Below are 24785 nucleotides of genomic sequence, written 5' to 3'. Positions count from 1 at the left end.
ATCGTCATCAGTGTCCCACAACAGATCATCTTCCATACCATTCCTAAGATTAGAGATACCACACTTTTTAAATGATTTTATTTTACAGTCTCTACTTTTACTTTATTCCATGTTTTGATCACAAAACTGCACAACATATCAAGTGATGCAGCGTGCATAGATCCACCGTTTGTAAATCATTTTTCACCAGTCAACATCCAATTATTCCACTCTTCTTGCATGTGATCTTTAAATGGTTTGTTCAAGCAGACGTCTAGTGGTTGTAATATAGAAGTTAAACCACCTGGTATAACAGCAATTTTTGTGTTATTTTTTCCGAGAAGACTTTTAGTATTCTCAGTTAAATGACTACGAAACATATCCCCTATTTGTTAGTATGGGATATGTTTCGTAGTCATTTAACTGAGAATACTAAAAGTCTTCTAGAAAAAAACAAATGCATTTCTTCATTATACCAGCTGGTCACGTGTTCCACACATAATTTATCCATAATTTCACACCACTTTCATTAATCCATCCTTTTTCGTGAGAATGTACTAAAACACCTGAAGGAAATTTTATCTTAGGTTTTCTTAGGTTTAGTTTTACGTTTGAAGATGTTCATTGGTTTTAACTTGTAGATATCCATGCCAAACATGACAACAAAACCATAAACCTTGTTTTTTCATGACCTGTACTTCGAACCACCACACTCTTACTACCTTTAGACTCCACTGTTTTATTGCTTATCATATCAAAGCTCATAGGAGTTTCATCCATATTTCCAATATTTTACAATAGAAATATGTTCTTGTCTCAACTGAATAAAAAATTTATGGAAACTGGTAAGTTTGTGGTCAAGATCTGCTGGTAGTTTTTGAGAAATTTCCGTTTTTTGTCATATTACTAGATTTTGTCTGTTCATAAAATGATTACACCATTCTGAAGTAGCTTGAAATTCTATACTTTCATCTGGATTCAATCATGACCATTTTAGTGCATATGCTCTAATCATATTTCTTGTAACAAGATAACCATTCTGCCTTTGTTTGAATACCCATTCTGCAATGTGATTTTCCAGTTGCGGCCATCGGGTGATCCCCCATTCTCCTTGCACATTTTTTATTATTATTATCCAGGCCTCCATGGAGTCAAAAGACTCATCGTGGGAGGAGACGTTTTTAGGAAACACAAAGTTTATCATACCACTCCTTGAACCCATTAACCATTCCCACTCCAACCACTCTCTCAGCAATGCATTCCAAGGTTCAACCATCCTCCATGCAAAGAAACCACTCCTCAAACTCTTGCGCACAGTCTCCTTTCGTAACTTCCAGGGATGGCCCCTTGTCATCGCTTCTTCCCGCCTTTCCACAAGTGAAAGAACTCTCCAATGCCTACCCTGTGACTGCCTCTCAACAGTTTAAAAGTCTCAATCATATCACTTCTCCTTCTTCCATCCACTAAACTCTGCAATCCACATTCCCTCAGTCGATCCTCGTAACTCATATTGTACAGTCCTGAAACCATCTTTGTTATTCCGCCTCAGTACCCTTTCCACAGTCAATTTATCCCCTTCAAATTCTGGGGACCAAATCTGAGAACAATAGTCTAAGTGTGGTCTGATCAGGGTCTTATACAACGGAATGATAACTCTTTTATCTCTGCAGGTCAGTGTCCTTCTCAGTATTGCAGCAATCCTCTGAGTTACCCTCATCACCTTTGCAATATGCTCCCTGAATTTCAGTTTTCTATCAATCATCACCACCAGATCTCTTGTCTCCTCTACCTCCTTCAGTACAGCTCCTACAATCGAGTATGCATCTTCCCATCGATGGATCCCAAACCTCAAGACCTTACATTTTGCTGCATTGAACCGACACCCCATTCATTTGCCCATCTCTGGTTTATTCAAATCCTCTTACAGGGCTGCCACATCTGCACTATTACTGATAACCCTACCCAGCTTCACACATCCGCAAACAACTGAATGTCCCCTTGCAATCCATTGATTGCAATGGATTACAAGGGGACATTTTATGTCAAAAAAGGGGAAAGGGGACAAGTTATGTCAAACTTCCTTGCAGCAGCACAGTTATTAGTTTGCTTTGCCATTTCAATTACCCTTATTTTAAATCAAGCTTCATACTTTATTTGTTTTGTTGCTGGTTCCATGATTTTAAATGATAACAATTTTAATAATCCTAAAATTAAAAAAAAAAGCAAAATTAATAATTAATTAAAATTGGGGTTAATCACTTTTAATTAGGGTAATTCACGTAAATACTAAATCTATGCTATGTAAAAAAATAACAGATATGCATAGATAAAAAAATAACGGATATAACAATACCCAACATTGCATTAATACAAGAAAGAAGAAATTGGGGGGTTGGGGTTGTCTTATACAACCGACATAAGCTTAAAACCTAAAAATAGCCTAAAATTTAGGCCTCGTCTTATACCCAGACATATAAGGTACCTCCTTTATTTCGGTAATGTTATATTACCATCTTCAGGGAACATAAAAAGAGATGAAACTTGAATGAGATTGTGTGATCTGATTTGGCAAGAGGAGCAGTCACTTGAACACAATTTTATTAAGAAATGCATAAAATAGTGTTGAAAATTTGCATTTTTTCTGTTGCCCTAGTTATAAGTAAATAATCTGCTTATATTGCTTACTGCTATTTAGTGGTAAATAAATAAAACAGTTTTAATTTAATATAATTGTGGGGGAAGAAAACTGAATTTTCAATCTCTTATTTTACCTTCAGCACTTATTGAGTTTTCAATGTCTTCAGTTAGGCAATGGGCTAGGGGAGGGGGGGGGTACCATTGTTGGGTTGTGCTTAGAACATCAGTTGGTCTTAATCCATCCCTGAGGTAGGATTAAGAGAAATAGGGTCTGGCAAGGGAAAAAAAGTCATTGGTGATGTGCCTTAAGGATATGTTTCAGGGCACTGATGTTTATCATCTAAACCAGTGATGGTGAACCTTTTTACCCAGGTATGTAAAACTTTTTTTTTTTTTAAATATTGGCGTTGTTGATGTGCCACTTGCATACATGCATTATAAATGTAACTACATAATCATAGATGGTGACTTATACATATCATATTAGGCTATTTATTTAATAGGACATTGATATAAAATCTATGAATTCATATTATACAATTAATTTAATAAACTGAAATTACAAACTTACATTACATTTAATGACTTTTCTGTTGCTGACTACTGGTAGAAAGTTCTTTCAATGAACAAACCTACCTTCGCCTTAACTGAGAGTGATCTTACATGATTTATCACAGTTTTTTCATCAGAATACCAATATTTTTCAACATCCAAGGTGTGTCACCTGAAACCCTCAAGTGTGTCAGTGCTGACACGCGTGTCATAGGTTCGCTATCACTGATCTAAATGAATGATACTGGGAAAGATTTAAATGAACATATACAGTTGTTTGCAGATGAACTTAGGGAGAACTATGAGGAATAGAGAGTAAGTGAATAACTAGTTTAATGCTGCAATGTGTAAGGTAATGCGTAAATGCAATGTGTAAATTTGGAAAGCAACAATTGGATATGGAAATATCTTACAGAATGTGGAGGATAAAGGATATGGAGGTGATGATGAACAAATACCTAAATTTAGAAGGGGGGGAAGGCACTGCTCAAGCGCATTACAACAGATTATGGTAATGATACATTTTACAATGCCATACAAGTAAGAAGATCATGATTCCCATGTATAATGCCTCGATCAGGCTGCATATAGGTTATTGTGTGCAATTTATAATTGTGTTTGATTTGGAAGGAAATGAGAATATAGTAAAAAAGAGTCCAGACCAGCAATGAGGAACTTGTGGCCCTTAGGCTGCACGCAGCCTTTTGAGGTGTTCAGTGTAGCCTTTTACAAATTTTGTCAATTATGTATGCTCATCATTCACAAATTACACATTCTCAAATGATCTGTATTTTAATTAATTATATTTAAAAAAGAATTATTTTTAAAGCACAATGTCAAAAACTCAACTGCTATTATGGTTAGTGCACTATCATATTACATTGTCATAGAGGCGACTGTGAGTGCTTGGTGCAATGTCAGCTTGATTTGAAGAAAAAAAAAAAAAGGTTTAGTTATGCACATGTATTGCTTGCTATATTGCAGTGCTGTCATATGTATTGTCGTTTTATAACAAGCTAAATGAGTAGAAGTTTTTTTTTTTTTAATTCACTTATTAAGGCAAAGTGGATACTAGATCCAACATTATTTCAAAGCCGAATGTTTGTAGAAACTATGAAAGTTTCATAAGTTGACTTGAGAGCTTACGAGAATATAATCCTCGGCATCCCCGAATGAAATGAAGTCTTACGGTCTTTTTTTTAAGTAATCATTTATTAATTTTTTTAAATTTTATTTGATATCTCAAATATGCCAAATACAAAGAAAAGAACAATTAAGGAGGTGAATAGAGTATTTAATGAAGAATGGGAGCTGCATACTACATGCTTGCCAGAGATTAAATGGTGGGTTTACTTTCTGATACTGCGATTCCAACAGCAAAAAGATACAAAACTCATCAGCATTATGGTACACATAAGGACCACAAATATGCAAAATTGGAAGGAGAACCAAGAAAAATCTATACTTATAAATATGAAGCTTCAGAAACACCACTAACAACAATTATTTCACGTGATGAAAGGATTAAGTAATGAAATTACTGAAGCAACTTATAAAGTAGCATATATATACTTGGAAGAAATGGTAAACCATATAGTGATGTGGAAATCATAAAACAGTGCATTGTCAAAGATGTAGCATTTCTGGATTCAGATAAAGTTAATAAACAATTTCCTCTTTTATGAAGAAATATAACTGAACAATAACATGAATTAGCTGTCAATCAATGTTAGTGAACAGCTTCAAAATGTTTTAAAATTAAGATACTTATTTTTCGATTGCCTAGATGAGTCCACTGACTCAGCACAAGTTTTATTTTAAATTTGCATTATAAATGCAGATTTTCAATGTCATGAAGAGCTACTAACTTTGGCTACTCTTGTGGGGAGAACATGTAGAATTGACGTTCTTAATATTTTGAAATATAAATGATGGGAGCAAAGATTAATTTTTGTAATTTAGTAAGTGTATGCACAGATTGGTGCTCCTTCTATGAGAGGAAAACATGAAGGATTTGCTGTATTGCTACAAAATGAAATAAAAATTCTGATAACTTGATTTCATTTCATTGTATATTACATTAACAGAATCTTTGTGCCAAATCTACTCTTTTAAAAGACACATTAAGGAAAGTTATTCATACTGTTAACTATATTCGAGAAAATGCTTCAAGGCAAAGCCAATTTTGCAATGTACTTCAAATTGATAAGGAAACAATGAGTGTGGATTATCCTCATCACAGGGAAAAGTTCTAGAGAAAGTTTTAGCACTAGGAAAACAAATTACAAATTTTTACACAGAACAAAATAAACCTTGTGAATTTTCTAAAGAGGATTTTGCAGAAATACTGTATTTTTATGTGACTTAATGTCAAAACAAAACCAGCTAAATGTTTGTCTACAAGGCAAAACTAAATCAGTGCATGAAATGTGGCACAACATTCAAACGTTTAGGAAGAAGTTGATTTTTTTATTTTATTTTTCAAAACTATTCTTTCCAAACCTGTAATTTCAGCTGAACATTTTGCTTAACTGGCAAAGGTAGTTGAAGAACATACTAATAAAACCTTCAGAAACAGTGATATTCATGTGTAGAGGCTTAAATGCAGTGAGGATATCATGTTGGAGGCTTATGGATTGTATACAGCACTCAGAAAGGATTACAACAGAATTTAATACTTTCTATATTTTGTCTCAGTCACTGAGACATCTTCAGGGATTACAAAAAACTAGGTACGCCATTGATTGCAATGCCGTACTTTGGACAGACAGGCAGATCAGCAACCATTCGCCTGGAGGAACACAAGTCATACATCTGCAACCACGACTATGGTCAGTCAGGCCTGGCTGACCATGTCTTGGATACAACCCACAGGATCTCATGGAAAAAAACCACCATGTTCCACCACAGCAAATTCAAAAAAGAGAGACTATTTTTAGAATCAGCAGCAACTCTCAGAAATCAACCAAATCTTAATAAATACGGTTGCATTAAGCTTCCTAAAATTTGGGAAACACTTATCAGAGATCCCACCTTGCATTCCAGGACACTTACAACCACCCTTAGAGGGCGCTCCACCTAGATAGGAATTTAGAGTCACCCACGTGGTTGGGCTTAGTATTGTGTGGTATTTGTGTATATGTTACATTAGTTTTTTTGTAATCCTGAAGATGAAGACGAAATATAGGAAGTATTAAATTCTGTTTTAATCCTTTCTGAGTGCCCTACACAATCCATTAAGCCTCCAACATGAAAACAGTGATATTAATGAATACAGCAATGTATCAAACTCATTGATTGAAGAATACAGTAGGCTATATTTGATTGGTCAGTGCTAATATTTATCAGCAGCTAAAATATTCTGTTCGTGATGGTTTTATTCCTTAATCAGTGGTAGCAATCCATTTATTAACCTTAGCAACGACAATTACCTCGGAAAGTTTTTTGCTATCTTTCTCTACTCATGCTAGCAAGTGCTTTCATTCAATGTAATATTATATTTGATTTGTTTAATGCCCTTGAAGATATCACATACTCTGGATAAGCAATGATCTCTCTCACCTTTTTTTTTGGGGGGTATGGCTAGATAAATTAGCAGTGCAATTATCATTCACTGCAATGATGTACTACTTCTCTTGTTAGGTATAGTCTGTTATATTTGACTATAAAGCTTTTTCTTTTTTTTTTTTGCTGAAGTTATATTCAGCTGAAAACTGGTGGTGATTTTTACCAAAATAGGTTATCTCAAATATTAGAATTTAGTAGGTCAGAAAAGCTCTTGTTTCAGAAATAATACTTCTGGGATCTGATTTTTATTCAAATGTTTTCATGTTTTATACTGTTAAATTTTCATTGTGCAGACACTGTACAGTTGCTGCCATCATTACAGCCATCAGCTGAATAATACCTTTATGTTAAGTCAGCTACTTAACTGGACAAAGCCCTAATGTCCGTCATTAGATCTCTGTCCAATTAGGAAACTAATACAGACTACCTGTTCATCATTTGTCCTCTCCCACGTTCCAATTAAAGTTCAGCAATTATACAGTTGACTCACTGATGAAGTTTCAAGTTATTTTTGACTTTAATAGTATATATCACATATTTAACTCATTTTGAAAATTTCAGGTAAATAACATAACTTTCAGCTAATACAACATTTCAAAATTTAAACATTAATTCTAGATTTTCATTTTCATATTTTCTTCTTTCTTATGTCTTTCATTATTGTTTGCATTTGTACTTTTTCAGGTTGTCATTTTATGTGCTTTTATATATATGGTTCCTGCCAGTCCTTTGAATTCTGTCATCAATTATTTCCTTTTTATGTCCTGTTTCTGACTATTTGTTTTGTGTTCTGCTTCCAACAATTTCCATCCTGTTCTGTTTCCTGTCAGTTCCTCTTTTTTTTTTTCACTACAGTGATCCTAGCACTGTAACAAACAATATGCTATAGTGAGCATTTACTGTATTACATCCAGATGACAGACATGAAGTTAGAAATAAATGTTGTTACATTTATTTACTTCCAACAGCAATTGTGCCCATAATCTGTTACAATGAATGATCACAAGGAGAGAAATGGTTATTATCCATGAAATACAGACAGAGAAAGAATGGAACCTCCATGATAAGTTGAAATTACATTTTCGAAGTTTATTAATCATGTGGTACTTTTTGTTTAAGAGATGTTATTAATAATTCCTGATACTTCTACATTTGAAAAAAATTGCAGACGAACCGCGTAGACTAGAAATATCAAAAAAATTTAAGAAAAAGTTAGATATGTCATGAATGGTAAAATATATGTAGATACTAGTCTATCTTATTTCCTACTATAAAATATACACAAATCTATTATAAAAAGTTAAAATTTATCAAACTTATGCACACAAACACTTGTAGACTGTACATTTACTGTACACCATTCATAGTCAAGAGAAATGCAAACAAACGTAAGGATGCAGTATTAAATCATAACTGTATAAAATTAACTATTTTTAATTAGTTAAATATAATTAATTAGCATAAAAATAAAAAATTATAACGATTTATTCATTAGTGTATAGGCTAGGCTACCATAAAGCAATCATACTGCTGCTGCTTCATTATCAATGCATGAATGTCATACCTGTAAATAAATATGAATTTCTTTTTCACATTATTTTTTCATTTTTGATATCTAGTGTTAGTAATATGTCAAACATCTACAGTGTTCTGTATCTTATAAGACAATATTGATGTAGGTATTGACAGACAGATGATTCATCTTTTAAACAGACAACATAAACTTACTCTGGATTAGGATAGATGTTGGAAGTTTTTCCATTTGGTTATACTATAAATTAAAGATGCCATGAAATTTTATTTTTGGTTTAATCCTTTATCCAAGTGTAAGCAAACAAAGTTTGTGTTTTGTATATGCAAAACTACAGAACTATAAAAGGAGCTGTTTTACAGAAGACAGTACACAAATAATATAGTGCTAACAAATATGGTATATTAGATAGAATTCTGGTAAACAGCAGTATGTCTATTGTACATGGGTATGTCTTTACTTACCAAGTAATAACAGATTAATGATTGGATTTACATCCACACATAGAAAATCCAACATGACCACTGTAAACTTCCAGATTTTTGTGTCTTTCCATAGCAGAGATAAGATGACTTGGTAGGCAAGTAGATAGTGTTCTCTCCAACAGTCTGTGGGTTTGAATCCCACTGTGGTATAGATGTTTGTACTAGCCTTTGCGATAGAAAATTTTCACTGTCCAGTACAAGACCATCATCCTGCTTACTGGAGTCTTAAAGTGGCTCAAAAAATATCAATTTGAAGGTGAGCAGGGTTATTTAACCTTAGTCAACTTACAGTATTAAAAAATAAATTAAAATATAAAAAAAGAGCACAGTGTAACCTTTCAGATACATTCCCAAGTACTTGGTGTCTTTCTGAAATGTTATCATTTGAGTAAGCAGAGAATAACATGGATATTGAGAGCTGTGGCCTTGAGGCTCTGGTATTTTATGCCTCTAGCAAGCTGTTTGGCAGATTTTTTTTTCACCTGGAACAAATAAAATTCTTCACCAATAAACAATACCCAGAAATACAGTCCAGATTAACTAAAGCATGGATTACTGGAAATTAGATCAGTAGATGAAGGATTAGTTGTCACTCTCTCTCTTGAAAATGTTGCCATATGGTGCCCTCACTTTGTCTTTTGACAAAAAAAAAAGTAAAAACTTAGAGTGCATACCAATAAGCAAGAGACAAGCTGACAATTAAAAAATTAATAGAAGGTAAAAAAATTTAGACAATCAGGCAGGTCACAAAAATCAATGCTATTCAAAAAAGCCAACAGTTGCAGGATGAAAGATGGACCTATTCAGAGAGAGATATGTAGAGAAATTTGGGAGAGGTCTTTGTCTAGTAGTGGAATTCTATGGGTCAATATCATCAAAGGAGAACAACAACAGTTGATGTAGAAGTCGTTTCAATCAGTATGCTGAACAAAGAGCATATGGAAAACATTAAGTATTACAGAAGGTAATAATCGAGATGTCATTTTGAGGAAACTATCTATTGCATAGCAATTAAATATTTCCAGGTCCATTCAAAATGTTGGTCTCACCAACATTTTGAAGAATGAAAATCCAGATGACAGTAACCGATGTCTGCTGACTAAGAGGAGCAAGCTGCATCAACAAAAGATCCTATTTTGCTTCTACAACATGTAGAGAGCTGCATCAATTTTCCTCCTATAGACAGAACAAAAAAAAAAAAAGAAAACAATGAATGCTGGCCTGGTTGCCCAAGTGGTTAACACCCATTCTCCAAACAAGCTGCAGATCTAAATCCGGTCATGGATATGAATATTTGTGACTGCTCAGGTATGAGATAAATTTCATCACCCAGTGTGAGACCAATGCTCTGTTTACTGGAAGACTCAAGCGACTTGAGTGTTTTGCCAGTCTAGAGACCAAATTTCCATATTTGGTCTCTAGAGCGAAATATCAGCATCAAGTTAATAAATTAATTATTTACTTAGTTTCTGTGTTCTATCATACCGTTAAAATAATAAACAACACGGTCTCTAGAGTGGCATTTTTGGACTATGTAAAGAATAAATAAAAATAAAAAAAGAAGAAAGTAAAAAGAAAGAAAAATTTCTTAGCTCACTCACAATAATATGCTTTAGATTTAAAACCTTAAATGGGCAGGAGTGACATGAAAATGAACCAAGGTGCATGCCCTAGATCAAAGATTAATGAAAATTAGTCCCGTGGAGTGAGTGAGTGACGAGTCAAACAACACCTCTTCTAGTCTGATAGATGTGTCTAGATATGGATAATGCCTAGGGGATCTTTTTTACCCAAGTGTACTATCTCAATAACAGTGTTTGGGATGTATAAGTGTAATGATGTGGGGATGCAGATTATTGGGTATGGGTATACAATGGCCACAATGTATGGAATCATATATATATATATTATTATTTTTTTTCTTTTATGCGACTCCCACACACAAAGGTTTATCTGTAAACCTATAGTACATTTATACCATTGGCAGGCCGAGGATTTTTTTTGTAGTTTTACTGATTTTATATATAGTTTTGTATTTTTCACTTATTTTTAAACCTAATCCAGAACCCCCCCCCCCACTCTAGAAACAAACATTGGAAATTTTCTAAGGCACTTCAGGCCTTCAATAAATGGGACAGTGGTCTCACATTTGGCAATGAAATTTATATCCCACCTAAAGACAATCACAAACATCCTTGCCAACAGTGTGATTCAAACCTACAGCCTGTAGGTTTGAATCCCACTGTTGGCAAACCTACAGCCTGTTGGTTGGAGAGCAGATATGCTGACACACAGCAACCAGAGAGGAAATATTGCAAGTGTAAAATTTCGTGTGATAAATTAATTTAAATAAATTTATTGAACTCGATTTTACATGGCTTTTTGGGCCGAAATAACACAGAAAATTAAATGTAAGAATCCTTTGTCTGAATGTAAATTAACTGTATTGGAAATTATATTAAATAATTCATGTTTAAAATATTGTACTTGAAAATAAAGATAAATGATATTAACATTGTTAGTAAGGTATAAAAATTGTGTATCTGAAAAGTTTGCAACAACTTGCGAACAACTTAATCGCCTAAGGCACAGACCTTTGGTGTGAAAACCAAAGCGACGTCATCACATCACTAGATAATTATGGACATTTGAAGTTTAAGAACAAAGAACAGGGAGTGTATAAAAGCAGGCTGAAAGGGAAAAAAAAAAAGGAAAAGAAGGACCATGACGTCTACGGCCGCCACCATGGGCTACGGAGAAGAGGGAGAAAAAGGAGACCTGGACCTTTTGCTACTGCTGCAGGTGTTTCAGTTCCTGATTGCCATGTGGAGGAAGCGAGAAGAAGCAATGACATGGAATATGCAACTGGGGGTTTAGCACCCATCATCGGAGCTGTTTTCATCAGCAATTCCTCTAAAATATTCCGGGAGGCTTCCAAGGAGCGACCAACAATATAAGTCCCATTGAATAGCTGGTGCAATTCCTGCAAAGGGCTTCATGTCAGGACAACAGATTAGCCAATGGAAGAGTACCGAAATATCAGAGTCAAGAACGTGTCCTGTATAATGGAGAGAATTCAAGATATCCCGACTGAGGTATAGTTCATGAAAAAGGACTGTAAGCTTACTGAAAGAATTGTGAGTAGACAAATGATATTGTTATTATTTTCCTTGTAACTTTGGGAATTGTATGTAAGTGTTACAAAGAGCCGGCGGTATAGTGTTGTAAGCTATTGTTTAGTAACAAGGTAGAACTAGTGTATATGAATTGCTGGTGAAAGGAATAATATTTCCAGAAAGTTAGTTATGTTAAAGGAAATATTTATTCTATATCTATCGTAACGAATGTGTGTCTAAGAGTGCTAAGTTGAGTGTAAATGCTAAGTGAACATTAAGTGTATATACTTCAATGATATGATTATCTTGCTGAAGTTAGGCATGTTAAGAGAGTAAGTCATTCCCATTGTGTTGTAAATTCATGTTAAGTTAGATTAAAATGTTTTGTATAACCAACAATTGATCTGATCATTTGGCAATGCACTATTTCTTAAAAAAAATTCGTATCTGTGTGCATGATTAAGTTTAGACTAGCCACGACTTGCTGAAGACGGATTTGTTGAGACCCCAAGACTTGCTATATAGTTAAAGAGAATTTTGTTGAGACCTTATCTTTATCCTTACTCTTATTATTCTTAGATAATATTAATTTTTCGAGACTGGCACAGTCATTAATAAAAATAAATTTTGTCAAGAAGAAGGGTCTGAGAGAATAAGTGTGCTGCAAATCATATAGGCAACGATAGTTGAATAAACAGGCAGCTAAGTGTACGGATCAAAGGGCATGGGTAGGAAATAAAACGTTAAGACAAGGAGGGCTTAGTGAACAAAGAAAGGAAGGTTAAGGATTAACGAGAATAGGCAAAACTTTGTGAGTAGTATAAATTTTACAATGGCGCAATCCCAACAAGGGTAGAAATTAAATTATATAATAAACATAGCAAATATAACACATTTACAATTACCCCCCCCCCCTATTTTTACACAAGGTCTATAATGTGTAGGACAACTGTGAAATGTTCTATTCCATGCACCATTCAACATAATGCTCAATGTTCCAGAGCAATCACTGCAAAAATATTATTTGAGATAAATAATCAACACAGAGCCCTGACTCGAACCTGACCACTGTGAGATGAAATTGTGACCAATAAGCTGGCCAATGTAAGATAATTTTATAAAACATTATTTCAATACATGCTTTAAGCTAGCATTTGATTTGAAACATATCCTTATGTAAAACTACAAATTAGGTCACAGCCAAGACTGCAGTCTTCATTACTGATATACAAATACCACCAACTTTCTTCCAGAAATTAGTAGAAAATCTTCCATGGTACACTGAGACAGTTATTATGGTGTAAGGTCAGGAAGCTCATCATAAATATCTGACAATAAAGACATATTTTGTTTATATTGAGACTTCTGGTTTGCTATGCTCATCCCATCCCATCCTTATCTTATCATAACACTTAGGGTAATTTTTATAAAATATTACTTCATGCATGCATTTAATGTAGCATTTTATCTGAAATTTATCCTTATGTAAGACAATAACTTCTTTTTTTCTTTCTTTCTTTTTTCTTTTTTATACTGAATCTCACACTTTTATTTACAAACCAGGATATTTTTTGTTGAAGTTAATCCACCCAAGCATGGGGGATAACAGTAAACATGTGTGCATGCATGCATGCCAAGTGCTTGAGCATAACCTCCCCACAGAGATTGGATTCTAATTAATTGGCTCCCAAGATCCTCTTCATAAAGAATTTGCAAGTAGAAAATAAAAGCACTTAAGTGTTTCAACAAATAATTCAGTAAACAATAATTTAAGTGGTGGAAAAAATAAAGATACAGCATTATTAAAAGATACTCAATTTTATTTATTTATTTTTAATATAAAATGTAAACTTTATGGATAAAAGTGGTACAGTTAAGGAAAAAGTTGTTCTTGTGATTCAGTAGTAAATGCTTACATGAATGATCAACTTCCCACTGGAATCAGTTTCTAAATATTTAACATTATTAGATAAAAGATTTTGTAAAAAATTTTCACATATGCATTAAATATTTATAAAATTTTGAAAAACCATGATGGTCAAAAAAAAAAAAAAAAAGCTTAAATAAATTCACCAGATTTCAATAACACTTTCAATACCTTGAGTGAGATGGGTGCATTTCTTCGGAATTACAAACATCTAAATATTCATTTTCAGACACTTCTATGTCAAGTGTATCTTGATTTTCTTCCTGAGGTTTGGTTATTACATCACATTTTGTTGCATTTAGCTTTTCTTCAGAATCATTATCTTCATCACAAGAACTGATCTTCTGTAATTTAGTATTTATTTTTTGCCTCTTTAATGAAGAGAGAGAAGAAAGGTCTGCATTTTTTGGTTCGTCGTCCAAATTATTGGCATTACTGCTTAGAGATTCTTCATTCCTAAAATGTCCTGAGATTTCAATTAAAATATTTGATGGTTCTTCTACATCAGTGCATTTCATTTCCTTTGTGCTTTTTTCATTTATATCTTCTAAAGATTTAGTGCTGTTGCCTGTGGGATGCAGTTGAATTCCAAACTCTTGATGCTCATGCTCAACATCTTCAAATAATGGACTAACTGAAAAATGTTCTGCGTTTTCTGGTTCATAGTCTAAAACATCTACACTATGGCTCAGAGACTCAATGAAATGTCCTGAAGCGCATTCACCTGCTCCTCCATTTAAAAAATTTGGTGATTCATGTAAATCACTATACTTCACTTTCTGTTCCAATTTACTATTTTTGTTTTCTAAAGCTTTGATATTACTTTCCAGGGGGTGCACTTGCATTCTGGAATTTTGGTGATCTTGCTCAAAATTTTCAAATAATGGGCTGACTGTAAAATGTTCTGTGCTTTCTGGTTCATAATCTAAAACATCTGCACTCTTGTTCAGAGGTTCAGTGGTTGTGATGTGCTCTGAATCTCCTTCCCCCAATCCTTCATTTGTTTCTCCTATATTTTTTAATATTCTGTCTTCTAAAATTTTGTTACTGCTGTCTTTGGGATTCGGTTTAAGTGGGGATTTTTTATATTCACACTCACCATCACTAGAATTTGGAGTGTCTGAATATATTTTTTTTTCAAATAATAGGTTGACTGGAAAATGGTCTGTGTTTATTGGTTCATAATCTAAAACATCATCACTGTTAACATGTTCAATAGTCCTAAAATGTTCTGAAGTTTGTCTTCTAGATTCTACATTTAGTGGTTCTTGTAAAACACTATATTCTGTTTCGCATATCTTTTTTTCCCTTGTTCTATCTTCTAAAGTTTTTTCACTGTTGCCTATGGTATGCAATGTAATTTGGGATTCATTAAGTTCATGATCTAATACACTTTCACTACTATTCAGAGGATTAACAGTGTTTAAGTGCTTTGAGACTTCTTCCTTTGAATCTTTATTTAAAAAATCTGGTTCTTGCAAAACACTTTGCTTCACTTTTGTTTCTTGATCTTTTAAATTATTGTTACTGTCTATCCGATGCAATATAACTAGTGGTTGAACAGATTTTAGTTTTTGAAGTCGCGTGCAATTTTCTTGCTGACTAGATTTCTGTTGTTTTTGTCTGCAAACATCAGACTTTACATGTATTGTTGAAGAACCATCAGATTTCTTGTAAGAATTTGTGGTAAATCTGTTTAAAGACTTAGTTTGTTCTGGAATACCATATTGTGTTTGAATAAATGCACAATATTCCAGAAAGAGATCAGCATTTATCAACTGCATACTGTTAACACAGGCACAAGTACAGAGCTGAGCAGATAAAGTATGACTGTTGCATAAGCTGAACTCTTTTATAACTTGAAAATCTTCCTCATCATTTGAAGAAATATCAGCATCACCCTCAATTTCACTGCTTTTCATGATGAAAGAAGCAAATTTCACTCTTTTGAAATAAATTAGAATTCATCCAAAATTTAGAAATGCAGAAAATTTTAGCAAAACAGGGCAGTCTGACTTGCATTCCCAATTTCAGCTAGCAGGAGGGACATAAACATGAAAAATCCAAAGAGATATATATCTTGAACACCTAAAAAGAAAAACAAAATTTAATATATAAAATCAATACTGTGCACAACAATGTAACATACAAATCTTTATTAATTTCTATTCATGTTAGAGAGACATTTATTAGTATTATTGCTAGGCCTCCATGGTGTCACAAGACTCACTGTAGGAGACCAAATTCATATGTTGCCTTTGACCATGCAAAAAAAATCTCCTTTTGACTTCCAGGTGTTGCAAAGACTGCACATCATACTGCTGCTATGATAAAAAGTATACTGACATGTAGGAATAAGGAGGTGGTGCCGCCTGTATATAAGACATTAATCAGGTCACATATGGACTATTGTGCTCAGATTTGGCCACCTAGTTTTCACTGCAATGTGGAAACACTATAGACGGACCAAAGATAAATAAACCAAAGTGATATGAGGACTCTGTAATGTTGGTTTTCAAGAGCATTTGAGAGAATGTGGATTACAGGTTTTCCTCCTAGCTGATGGCTAGGAGGAAAAGAGGAGATATGATAGAGATCTTCAAGTTAGTTAAGGGATTCTATCAGATTAATACAGAAGAAATTATAAAAACAGTGGATGTTAAGATGGGAAGAACAAGAGACCATCCCTGGAAGTTGTATAAAGATGTGGTGAACAAGGGTGTGGTGCTAGTTGAGTAAGCTTCCCACGATGAGTCTGTTGACTCCATGGAGGTTACCAAAACTAATAATAATAATAATAAAATTAAAATGTCAGCATCTTTCTCATTATTGCATCAATTTTCTGGGTAAATTTTAGAACTTTTGTTGTGGCCCCTGAACTCTAACTACCTATTCACTCCAGATCCCTTGTCCCCTCCACCTCCTGGAATGAAATTTTTCTAATACAACAAATGTTAATAAATTATATAATAAATTACACTTGCCAAGAAATTATATTCTTGTTTAATCCTTTATCCAAGTGTAAGCAAACAAAGTTTGTGCGTGAAGCATCTTTGTGACAAAGTCATTTGTATATAGAAGCTGATAACTTTATAGTTATTGCCTTATTATTCCATAATGCAAAACACATTTCCTTTTGAAACCAGTCTGAGTACTGACCCTCCCACAATGTATAACATTATGCACATCCAAAAGAAAGTGTACTTTGCATTATGGGATACTAAGGCAAATGATGTGAAGTCATCAGCCTCTATATACAAGTAGCCTAGTCATGAAGGCACTTCATGCATAAACTTTGATGAGAGATCAAACAAAATATAATTTCTTGGCAAGTATAATTTACTTTATAACCAAGTTAAAAAACTTCTACATGCAACAGATCATGCTCATTTTCTCGGGCCAAAGTGCATGACTTCAGCACTTAGCAATAATGAACTGACATCCCCATTCATCTGCTCAGAGTACCAACCTATTCAACTCTTGTAACAGCACTAGATAAGAGCTTGTTGAAATTGTTCTTCACAATTTAATATCATTAAAAAAAAAAACACTATTCCTCTCAAACCTTGTACTGTTAATATACACTCATGTTCATAGAAACCACATCACCTCACCTTAAATAGTTTTTAGTAGTGAAATGGTCATTTTCATTGGTTTATCGTTAGATATTTCGTTGTACTGCATCATCTATCATTCCCACAAATTTCTGTATAGTGTAATAGCTGCCGCTATTACACTATACAGAATTTTTTATTACATATCAGAATTTTTTATGCTATAAATATTTATATGCTATATAAATATATCGCAAGAGCTACTTTTCGCATTTTCGTGCTGAGATCATGCAATTAACACCCTGCAGAAAAAAGTGCGATTCAAGCTTTGAACAGAGAAGGCTATTCCTCTTGTGAAATAGCTAAAAGGGTGTCCTGTAGTCAATCTACTGTGGTATGGCTGCTGTTGAAAGTGAAGGAAACTGGATTTCCTGAAAGGAAGAAAGCCGATGTCTACACTATGTCAAGATTGGGTTCTAAAGCAGTTCTGCCTCAAAAATTGCCATCCATCATCCAGAGGACTAAAATGGGACTGGGAAGAATAAACGGGAGTTGTGGGAAGCTCTGTAACTGCCAAATAAGTCTTCAGGAGAAAACTAATTCGACAGGTACTGATAGCTAGGTGCCCTAAAAAGAAGCTGTTGTAAACCAAAAAAATGAGATTGGCTCTGTTAAATTGGTGCAAAGAGGATGCCAAATGGACCTCTGATCAGTGGTAATTTTTTCTGATGAGACAAAGTTTAACCTGCAGAGCACTGACAGTAGACAGACAGTTCAAAGATGATCAGGGGGGGAAAATATCCTGACTGCCTGGTATTAACAGTCAAATTCTCAGCCAGTCAGATGATCTAGGCTGCATGTCATATCATGGTGTTGGTCGCTTACATTTCATAAAAGGTTCAGTGAATGCACAAGTGTACCAGAAAGTTTTAGAATTTCTACCTACTATCAGAGACCACTTTACCATAACAACAAACTGCATCTTTCAGGATGACTCTGTCCCTTGTCATAGCACAAAAAGTGTGAGTAATGCTATTATAACCCTAAAATACTATACAAATTGAGTTTAGTACTTAAAAAAGACTCAATTTCTGTTGCAGGTTAATAAGTGGCTCAATGAACACTCGATTCAACAACTACCATGGCCAGGAAACAGCTCGGATCTCAACCCCCATTGAGAATTTGCAATACCAAATGGAGACTGAAATACAGTCTCCATTTTGAAGAAGAAGAAGCCAAAAACACATCTTCCTGAAGTGTTTTTCAGCTTCATCAGGAAAATGATTTTGTCAATGCCCCATCAATGCTGATACCAAGCTGTAACAAAGGCAAGAGGACGATCCACTAAATTTTGATACCGGTATTTGTTTTTCCAGTGAAAATATTACTGCCCACTCTATTTTGAAATATTTGCAAATTTGTTGTCATTTCCTAAATTATGTCAACATCTTGTACTAAAAAGAGCCAAATATTAATCAAAAATAAAAATATTATACTACCTTTTTCATTATTTGTGACAATTATTGTGTTATTATCCCTTTTCAAATAAGCATTCAAATTTAATTACTGTTGTGTCCCATTTTACGATTTTTATTCTATCTAACAATTCCTGCTTATCTATGTTCTTCTATTATCTACGCACGAGATATCACCAAAACTTATACTAATATCCAAGTTATTTCTCCCCTTAGTACCCCTAATATTTGTATTTATACTGCGCCTTTTGGGATATTTAGTTTAAGATATTATATACAAAAACAAGGAGAAAGAACTTAAATATGTCTGAAAGTGTAACTATGTTGCAGTCGTGACACTTTATCTTGTTTCTTAACATTAATTTCCCACGTGATTAGGTTCGTAATTTTCAATTTCTTAACATGGTACAATTCAATTTTTTTTGATTACTCAATTTAATGCTAAACTAAATACTTACAAACTAACATTAGCTTATTACAAGTAATTAGGCTATGATCCTATAATGAGTATTACGATCATGCCGCCATAACTATTCAACATATAAATGCACTTGACATGGACAAATAAGATTAATTCACACTATTTAACTATTCAAACTTAAGTAGATTAACTAAACCTTTTTCTGCACTAACACACAACTATGACATTTTAACTTTCCAATACAATACAATAGACATGCAAAATTCTCAGGACACTTAATTTTTCACATAACATTAACACTAGCCAGCTTACTTTTAATATATTCTGTCAGATACTAAAGTCCTAGTATAAATTTTCCTTGGTCACTTCAACAGTTCCGTATTAGAATAATGATACTTATCACAGACAAATTTTAGTTAACATTAGATATATTTTACAGTATCTTTCTTTCTTGGGTTTTTCATAGGGACCTTTACCTTCTTCTGATTGAACTAGCTTGGTGTAACCTCTCCGATAATCTGCTTCTTCTACGTTCCTTTTTTGAGTTGAACTATGCTTAGACACACTCTGAATCATCTGTTTATCGGCTGTGCAACTCGCAACGTGGATATCGATTTCTTTACAGCTCTCTGTTTTTCGTAGTTGTTACTGAAGTTGGAACACAAAGAATATGCTTTCTTTTCTTCGACTTTATGGCATTCTTCGCTTCTCACATAGGAAATACGGAACCGAAATTCCGCTCACTTTCGTTTCCATGTTGTGACGCCGGAGATATAACCTCTATTTCGCCATTCAGGAAAACATCGTGAAATCCCTACGAAAGAGCTTGCGAAGGGCTCCCCTGGAACAGAGGGGGGGGGGGGTTTCCAACTCTTTTATACCTGTTCTCCTAATGGCACTTTTTCTAACTTCTTTTCTCTGCCCCCTACTTGTTTTTACTTCACCGACCAATTAGGGTGGCGTTTTTCTGCCAAACATCATTTGATCGGCGGGCCCGTAACGATGTCTCAATCCAGGAATTGACCCTAAGCGATTTTCTGTTATTTTTCTTTGCTAGCCTCTAATTTAATCCCCTTTTCCAAAATTTTTCTATGAACTTACTTAATAACTTAATCTCTAGCCTCTCACATATCATCTTTTATGACTAATCACTTTCTGTCTTATTTATTTAACTTTTCTCATTTAAATCATATCACAATATTAATATTTTCTTTCTTTTGTTAGTTAATTTAACAAAACCTTTATATTTTATATATTTTATAGGATGCAAGAATCTTTCTTTTCATTTTAATTAATTCAACTATTATCTTTTATGCAGGATTTTTAATTTATTTTATTTATTCTTCATGTTACGGCATGAAAGCTGAGAATTCTATATTCTCAAGATATGAGGGCGAGAGGACTTGAAAGTATTGTTAAAGGTAGCGAAAGAAAAGAGTGACAGAGTTAGAATGGTGAGTCTGTTACCGCGGTATGACAGAGAGGAGTTTAGAAGGAGGGCCATAATCGCAAATGACATTATGCGCAGGTTATGCGGACGGTGTGGTGTGGAATTCGTGGACGTGTGGAATGAGTTTGATGGGCGAAAGGATTTATACAAGATGGATGGCCTGCATTTGAATGGACTTGGTGTGCGGAGACTGGAAAAAGTGTTGCTGAATGAAGTAAAAATGGATGTGCAGAACCAGGGAAACTAGAACTCCCAAGGAGGGGGGGGGGAGTGGATATCCAGACATCAGTGAGACAGTTGAGTGTAAAAATGTATATAATGTACCTGAGCCAGCAATAAGGACAAAAAATGGGAATGGGATATTTAGAATAACGCATCAAGATAGGGGTGGGACAAAGGGATCACTGCAATTCATGTATACTAATGCCAGGAGTATTAGGAACAAGAAGGAAGAATTTTTGGCCTTGATTGGCTCTTCCTGGCCACAGGTTATTGGCATTAGTGAAACATGGCTGACGGAAGATGATATAGTTAGTGGGATAGAATGCTATAGTATAGTATGTTATAGTATGTTTAGGAGGGAAAGAGAGAATAACATTGGGGGAGGAGTGTTATTGATGATAGCTGATGAACTGCAGCCAAGGAGAATTGAAATATTGCAGGATAGTGAAAGGAGCTCATTTGAGGCTATTTGGTGTGAGATTGACACTGGCAGAATAAAATATACAGTTGGGTGCTGCTATAGACCAGGTGATGGAATAGATGGTGGAGATGGTATGCATAAACAAATTGATGAAATGAGTGGAAGGAGGGTAATTATTATGGGGGATTTCAACTATGGTAACATTGATTGGAAGGAGGAGAGGACGCATGTGAGGAAGGGAATGGATTTTATTCAGTTACTAAGGGATAACATCTGAAACAGCATGTAATTGAAAATACTAGGGGTGTGAGAGTGCTTGACCTGGTAATAGTATCTGAGAATTTGACTGTAATGAATATGACCATGTTGCCACCTACTGGTGAGAGTGATCATAAGGTCTTGACCTGGGAGGTGGCTAAAGGTGTGCAATTTGTGATTAAGACAGGGTATATGTGGAATTACCGTGCTGGCAAGTATGACAAGCTTAGGAGATTGCTTGGATCAGTGCCTTGGCATATACAACTGCAAGGGCTGGACGTCGATAGAGCATGGGAAGTGGTCAAAGAGCATTTACAGGAGGTTATGGCTGATTGTATACCTAAGGTCCGAATAGTGAAACAAGGAGGGGTTAAATGGATGAATAACACCATTAAGCTTGAGCTGCAAAAAAAGAAACAACTATGGAGGGAATTTAAAGAAAGGGGTGACCTACAGGCACACGAACGGTATAAAGTACAGGCCAGAAGGGTAACGAGTGTGGTAAAAACAGCAAAAGCCGATTATGAAAGGAAACTAGCTATGCAAGCAAAAGAGAATCCCAAACAACTTTTTCAATATGCTGCAAGCAAGAAAAAAACTGTACATGGCAAAATGATTTTAAGGAATGGCGATGGTAAAGAGTTCACTGAACCAGTCGATATAGTGGAGTTACTGAGCGCGCACTTTGCAAAAGTATATCATCCAGGTGGTCACGTTGAAATAATGAAGGAACCATTAGTTTATACGGGAATTGTGATGAATGAAGTGGAGGTGAATAGTCTATTACAGAACATTAATGTGAATACATCTGTGGGATTGGATGGTATACCGGCACGGGTCTTGCATGAAGCGGCTAATGAATTATCAGTGCCCTTGACCATGTTGTTTAATCTGAGTCTCGGATCTGGCTTAGTCCCGAAGGCGTGGAAAGAGGGGAAAATAGTTTCACTGCATAAAGGAGGATCCAAGACTATGGTTGCAAATTACCGACCGATCAGCATATCAGGAGTCGTTGTCAAGGTCTTGGAGAAAGTAGTCAAGGGAAAAATACAGGAATGGATTGATGAAAATGAGATACTGTACAGAGGACAGCATGGCTTTGTGAAGGGTAGATCATGCCTCAGTAACTTGCTCAAGTTTTATAACAAGGTGACGACTGAACTGGATAAGGGAAATGGGTTTACAGTGATACTTCTGGACCTGGCAAAGGCGTTTGACAGTATACCACATGGAATTCTAATCCATAAACTACAACATATGGGAATGGATATAGGGTTGGTGCGATGGATAGCTGGGTGGTTGATGGAGAGATATCAAAGAGTAGTTTATTCAGGAGTAGAGTCCAAAAGACGGCCTGTGACTAGTGGTGTGCCACAGGGTTCTGTTCTTGGACCACTGCTGTTTAATCTGTTCATTAACGATATAGGGAAGGGTCTAAGTGGGACAGTTCATTTGTTCGCTGATGATGCAAAGTTGGGTAGGGCAATAGTGAACTCAGAAGATGTCAAAGTCTTGCAAGATGACTTAGATAGATTGGAGTTCTGGACTAAGGAGAATGGATGTCAATTTAATGTGACAAAATGTAAGGTTATGCATTTCGGAGTGAAAAGATTAGCAGCAGTATACTACATTGGTGGAACTGTACTCCAAGAGATCGATGAGGCCAGGGACTTGGGAGTGTTGGTGGATAGGGAGATGAAGTTTAGGGGGCACATTGCGAAAGTAGCTAAATCAGCTCATCAACTCACTTGGTTGTTGAAAAATACCTTGATGAGCAGAGAAAAGCAAGTTATTGTACCTCTGTACCGAGCCCTGATAAGACCTCATCTCGACTTCTGTGCCCAGATTTGGTCACCTCGGTTCCTTCTTGATGGGGAGTAGGTGGACAGGATCCAGAGGCGAGTGACTAAGATGATAGCAGGTCTATGGAATGAACCATATGAGAACAGGTTGAAGATTTGTGGGTTGCAGAAACTAGTTGATAGGCGGAAAAGGGGAGATATGATTGAGACATTCAAATTGCTAAAAGGATTCTATAGGATTAATTCAGATGATATTTTTGAGATCAGGACTGGTGGTGGGAGAACTAGGGGACACCCATGGAAGTTGGGCAAGAGCATGGTTAGTAGGGGTGTTAGAGCTGGGTTCTTTACTTTTAGAGTGGTAAATGAGTGGAATAAGCTGCCAGAGTCTGTTGTGGGTGCTATGACAGTGAGCGAGTTCAAGTCAAGGTATGATAGATACTGTGAGAATGTTGAACAGTTGTGTGAACATGATGTTTAGGGCCTCCCTCGATGAGTCTAAGGACTCCTGGAGTAGCCCGTAGTAATAATAATAATAATAATAATAATCAGGGTGTAACATTACTACCAAAAAAAAACATGGTTACAGCAGGTAATGCAGTTTCTATGAACATGAGTGTATAGATTAAACAGCAGCAGTTTTAGAACAGAACCTTGTGTTATCCTCTTCCCATCTTTCCCTTTTGATATATTAACCTCTCCCCATACACGACTAGCTGGCTCTATCATCTAAGCATACCTGCAACCAGGTTACCAATTATCTATCTAACTCTTATTCATTTCAATAGTAGCTTGTTATTTGGTACTGATCAAATGTCTGCAAAATCTAGAAAACTTGCCATATGAGTATTTCTCCTGTCTTAATACACTTGTCATTCTGATGATAAAATGTAACTAGTTTAATGAAATAACACTATCTCTTAACAAACTCAAGCTGCTCTCTAGAAAGATGCCTATTCAGTTCAGATTTGTATTCTATCGCCAACCAGCATCTCTTTCACCTTCACCACTATATCTGATAGGCCAGTTTACGAATAAGGAAATTATGCAGGAGTTGTGGAGGAATGTGTTATGGGAAGGAGATATAAAAAGCAGAGTACACCTCAGTAGCATAAGGCACAGGAAGGCAACGAGAATAGTCAGGAAGAAGAAACTGGCATATATGAAAGGACACTGACTCACTGAGACATCAAACAAAGTCCTATAGAATTCTAATAATGCAGTTACTAGAAGATTTACAAGTAGATGGCACACAGATCACAGCTACTAAAGTTATAGTGGAAATGTTCAGTGAGTATTTTATCAATGTATCTCAAATTTCAGTTCAGACTAATGTTGATTATGGTGGGAGAAGAAAAGAATATCGGCAGTTGAGGAATGTAAACGGC

General features: G+C 35.1%; 1 protein-coding gene across 3 annotated transcripts in view; it reads right to left on the bottom strand.

Annotated features, from left to right (window-relative positions):
- LOC150106825 (uncharacterized) overlaps positions 1–24785 on the bottom strand; it is a 325973-nt gene that overhangs the window by 251263 nt on the left and 49925 nt on the right. For all 3 annotated transcript variants that reach the window (XM_090393339.1, XM_090393337.1, XM_090393340.1), the window contains one exon: positions 13966–15882. In XM_090393339.1, coding sequence (XP_090249465.1) covers positions 13966–15716 — 1751 coding nt within the window. In that variant the 5' untranslated portion in view covers positions 15717–15882. The remainder of the gene's footprint in view (positions 1–13965; positions 15883–24785) is intronic.

Source organism: Typopeltis vanoorti, chromosome 5, assembly GCF_054136105.1.
Source record: "Typopeltis vanoorti isolate ZY-2024b chromosome 5, IOZ_Tvanoo_1.0, whole genome shotgun sequence".
Classification (NCBI taxonomy): Eukaryota; Metazoa; Arthropoda; class Arachnida; order Uropygi; family Thelyphonidae; genus Typopeltis; species Typopeltis vanoorti.
Note: the sequence above shows the minus strand (reverse complement) of the source record. Positions and strands in the feature narration are given on the sequence as shown.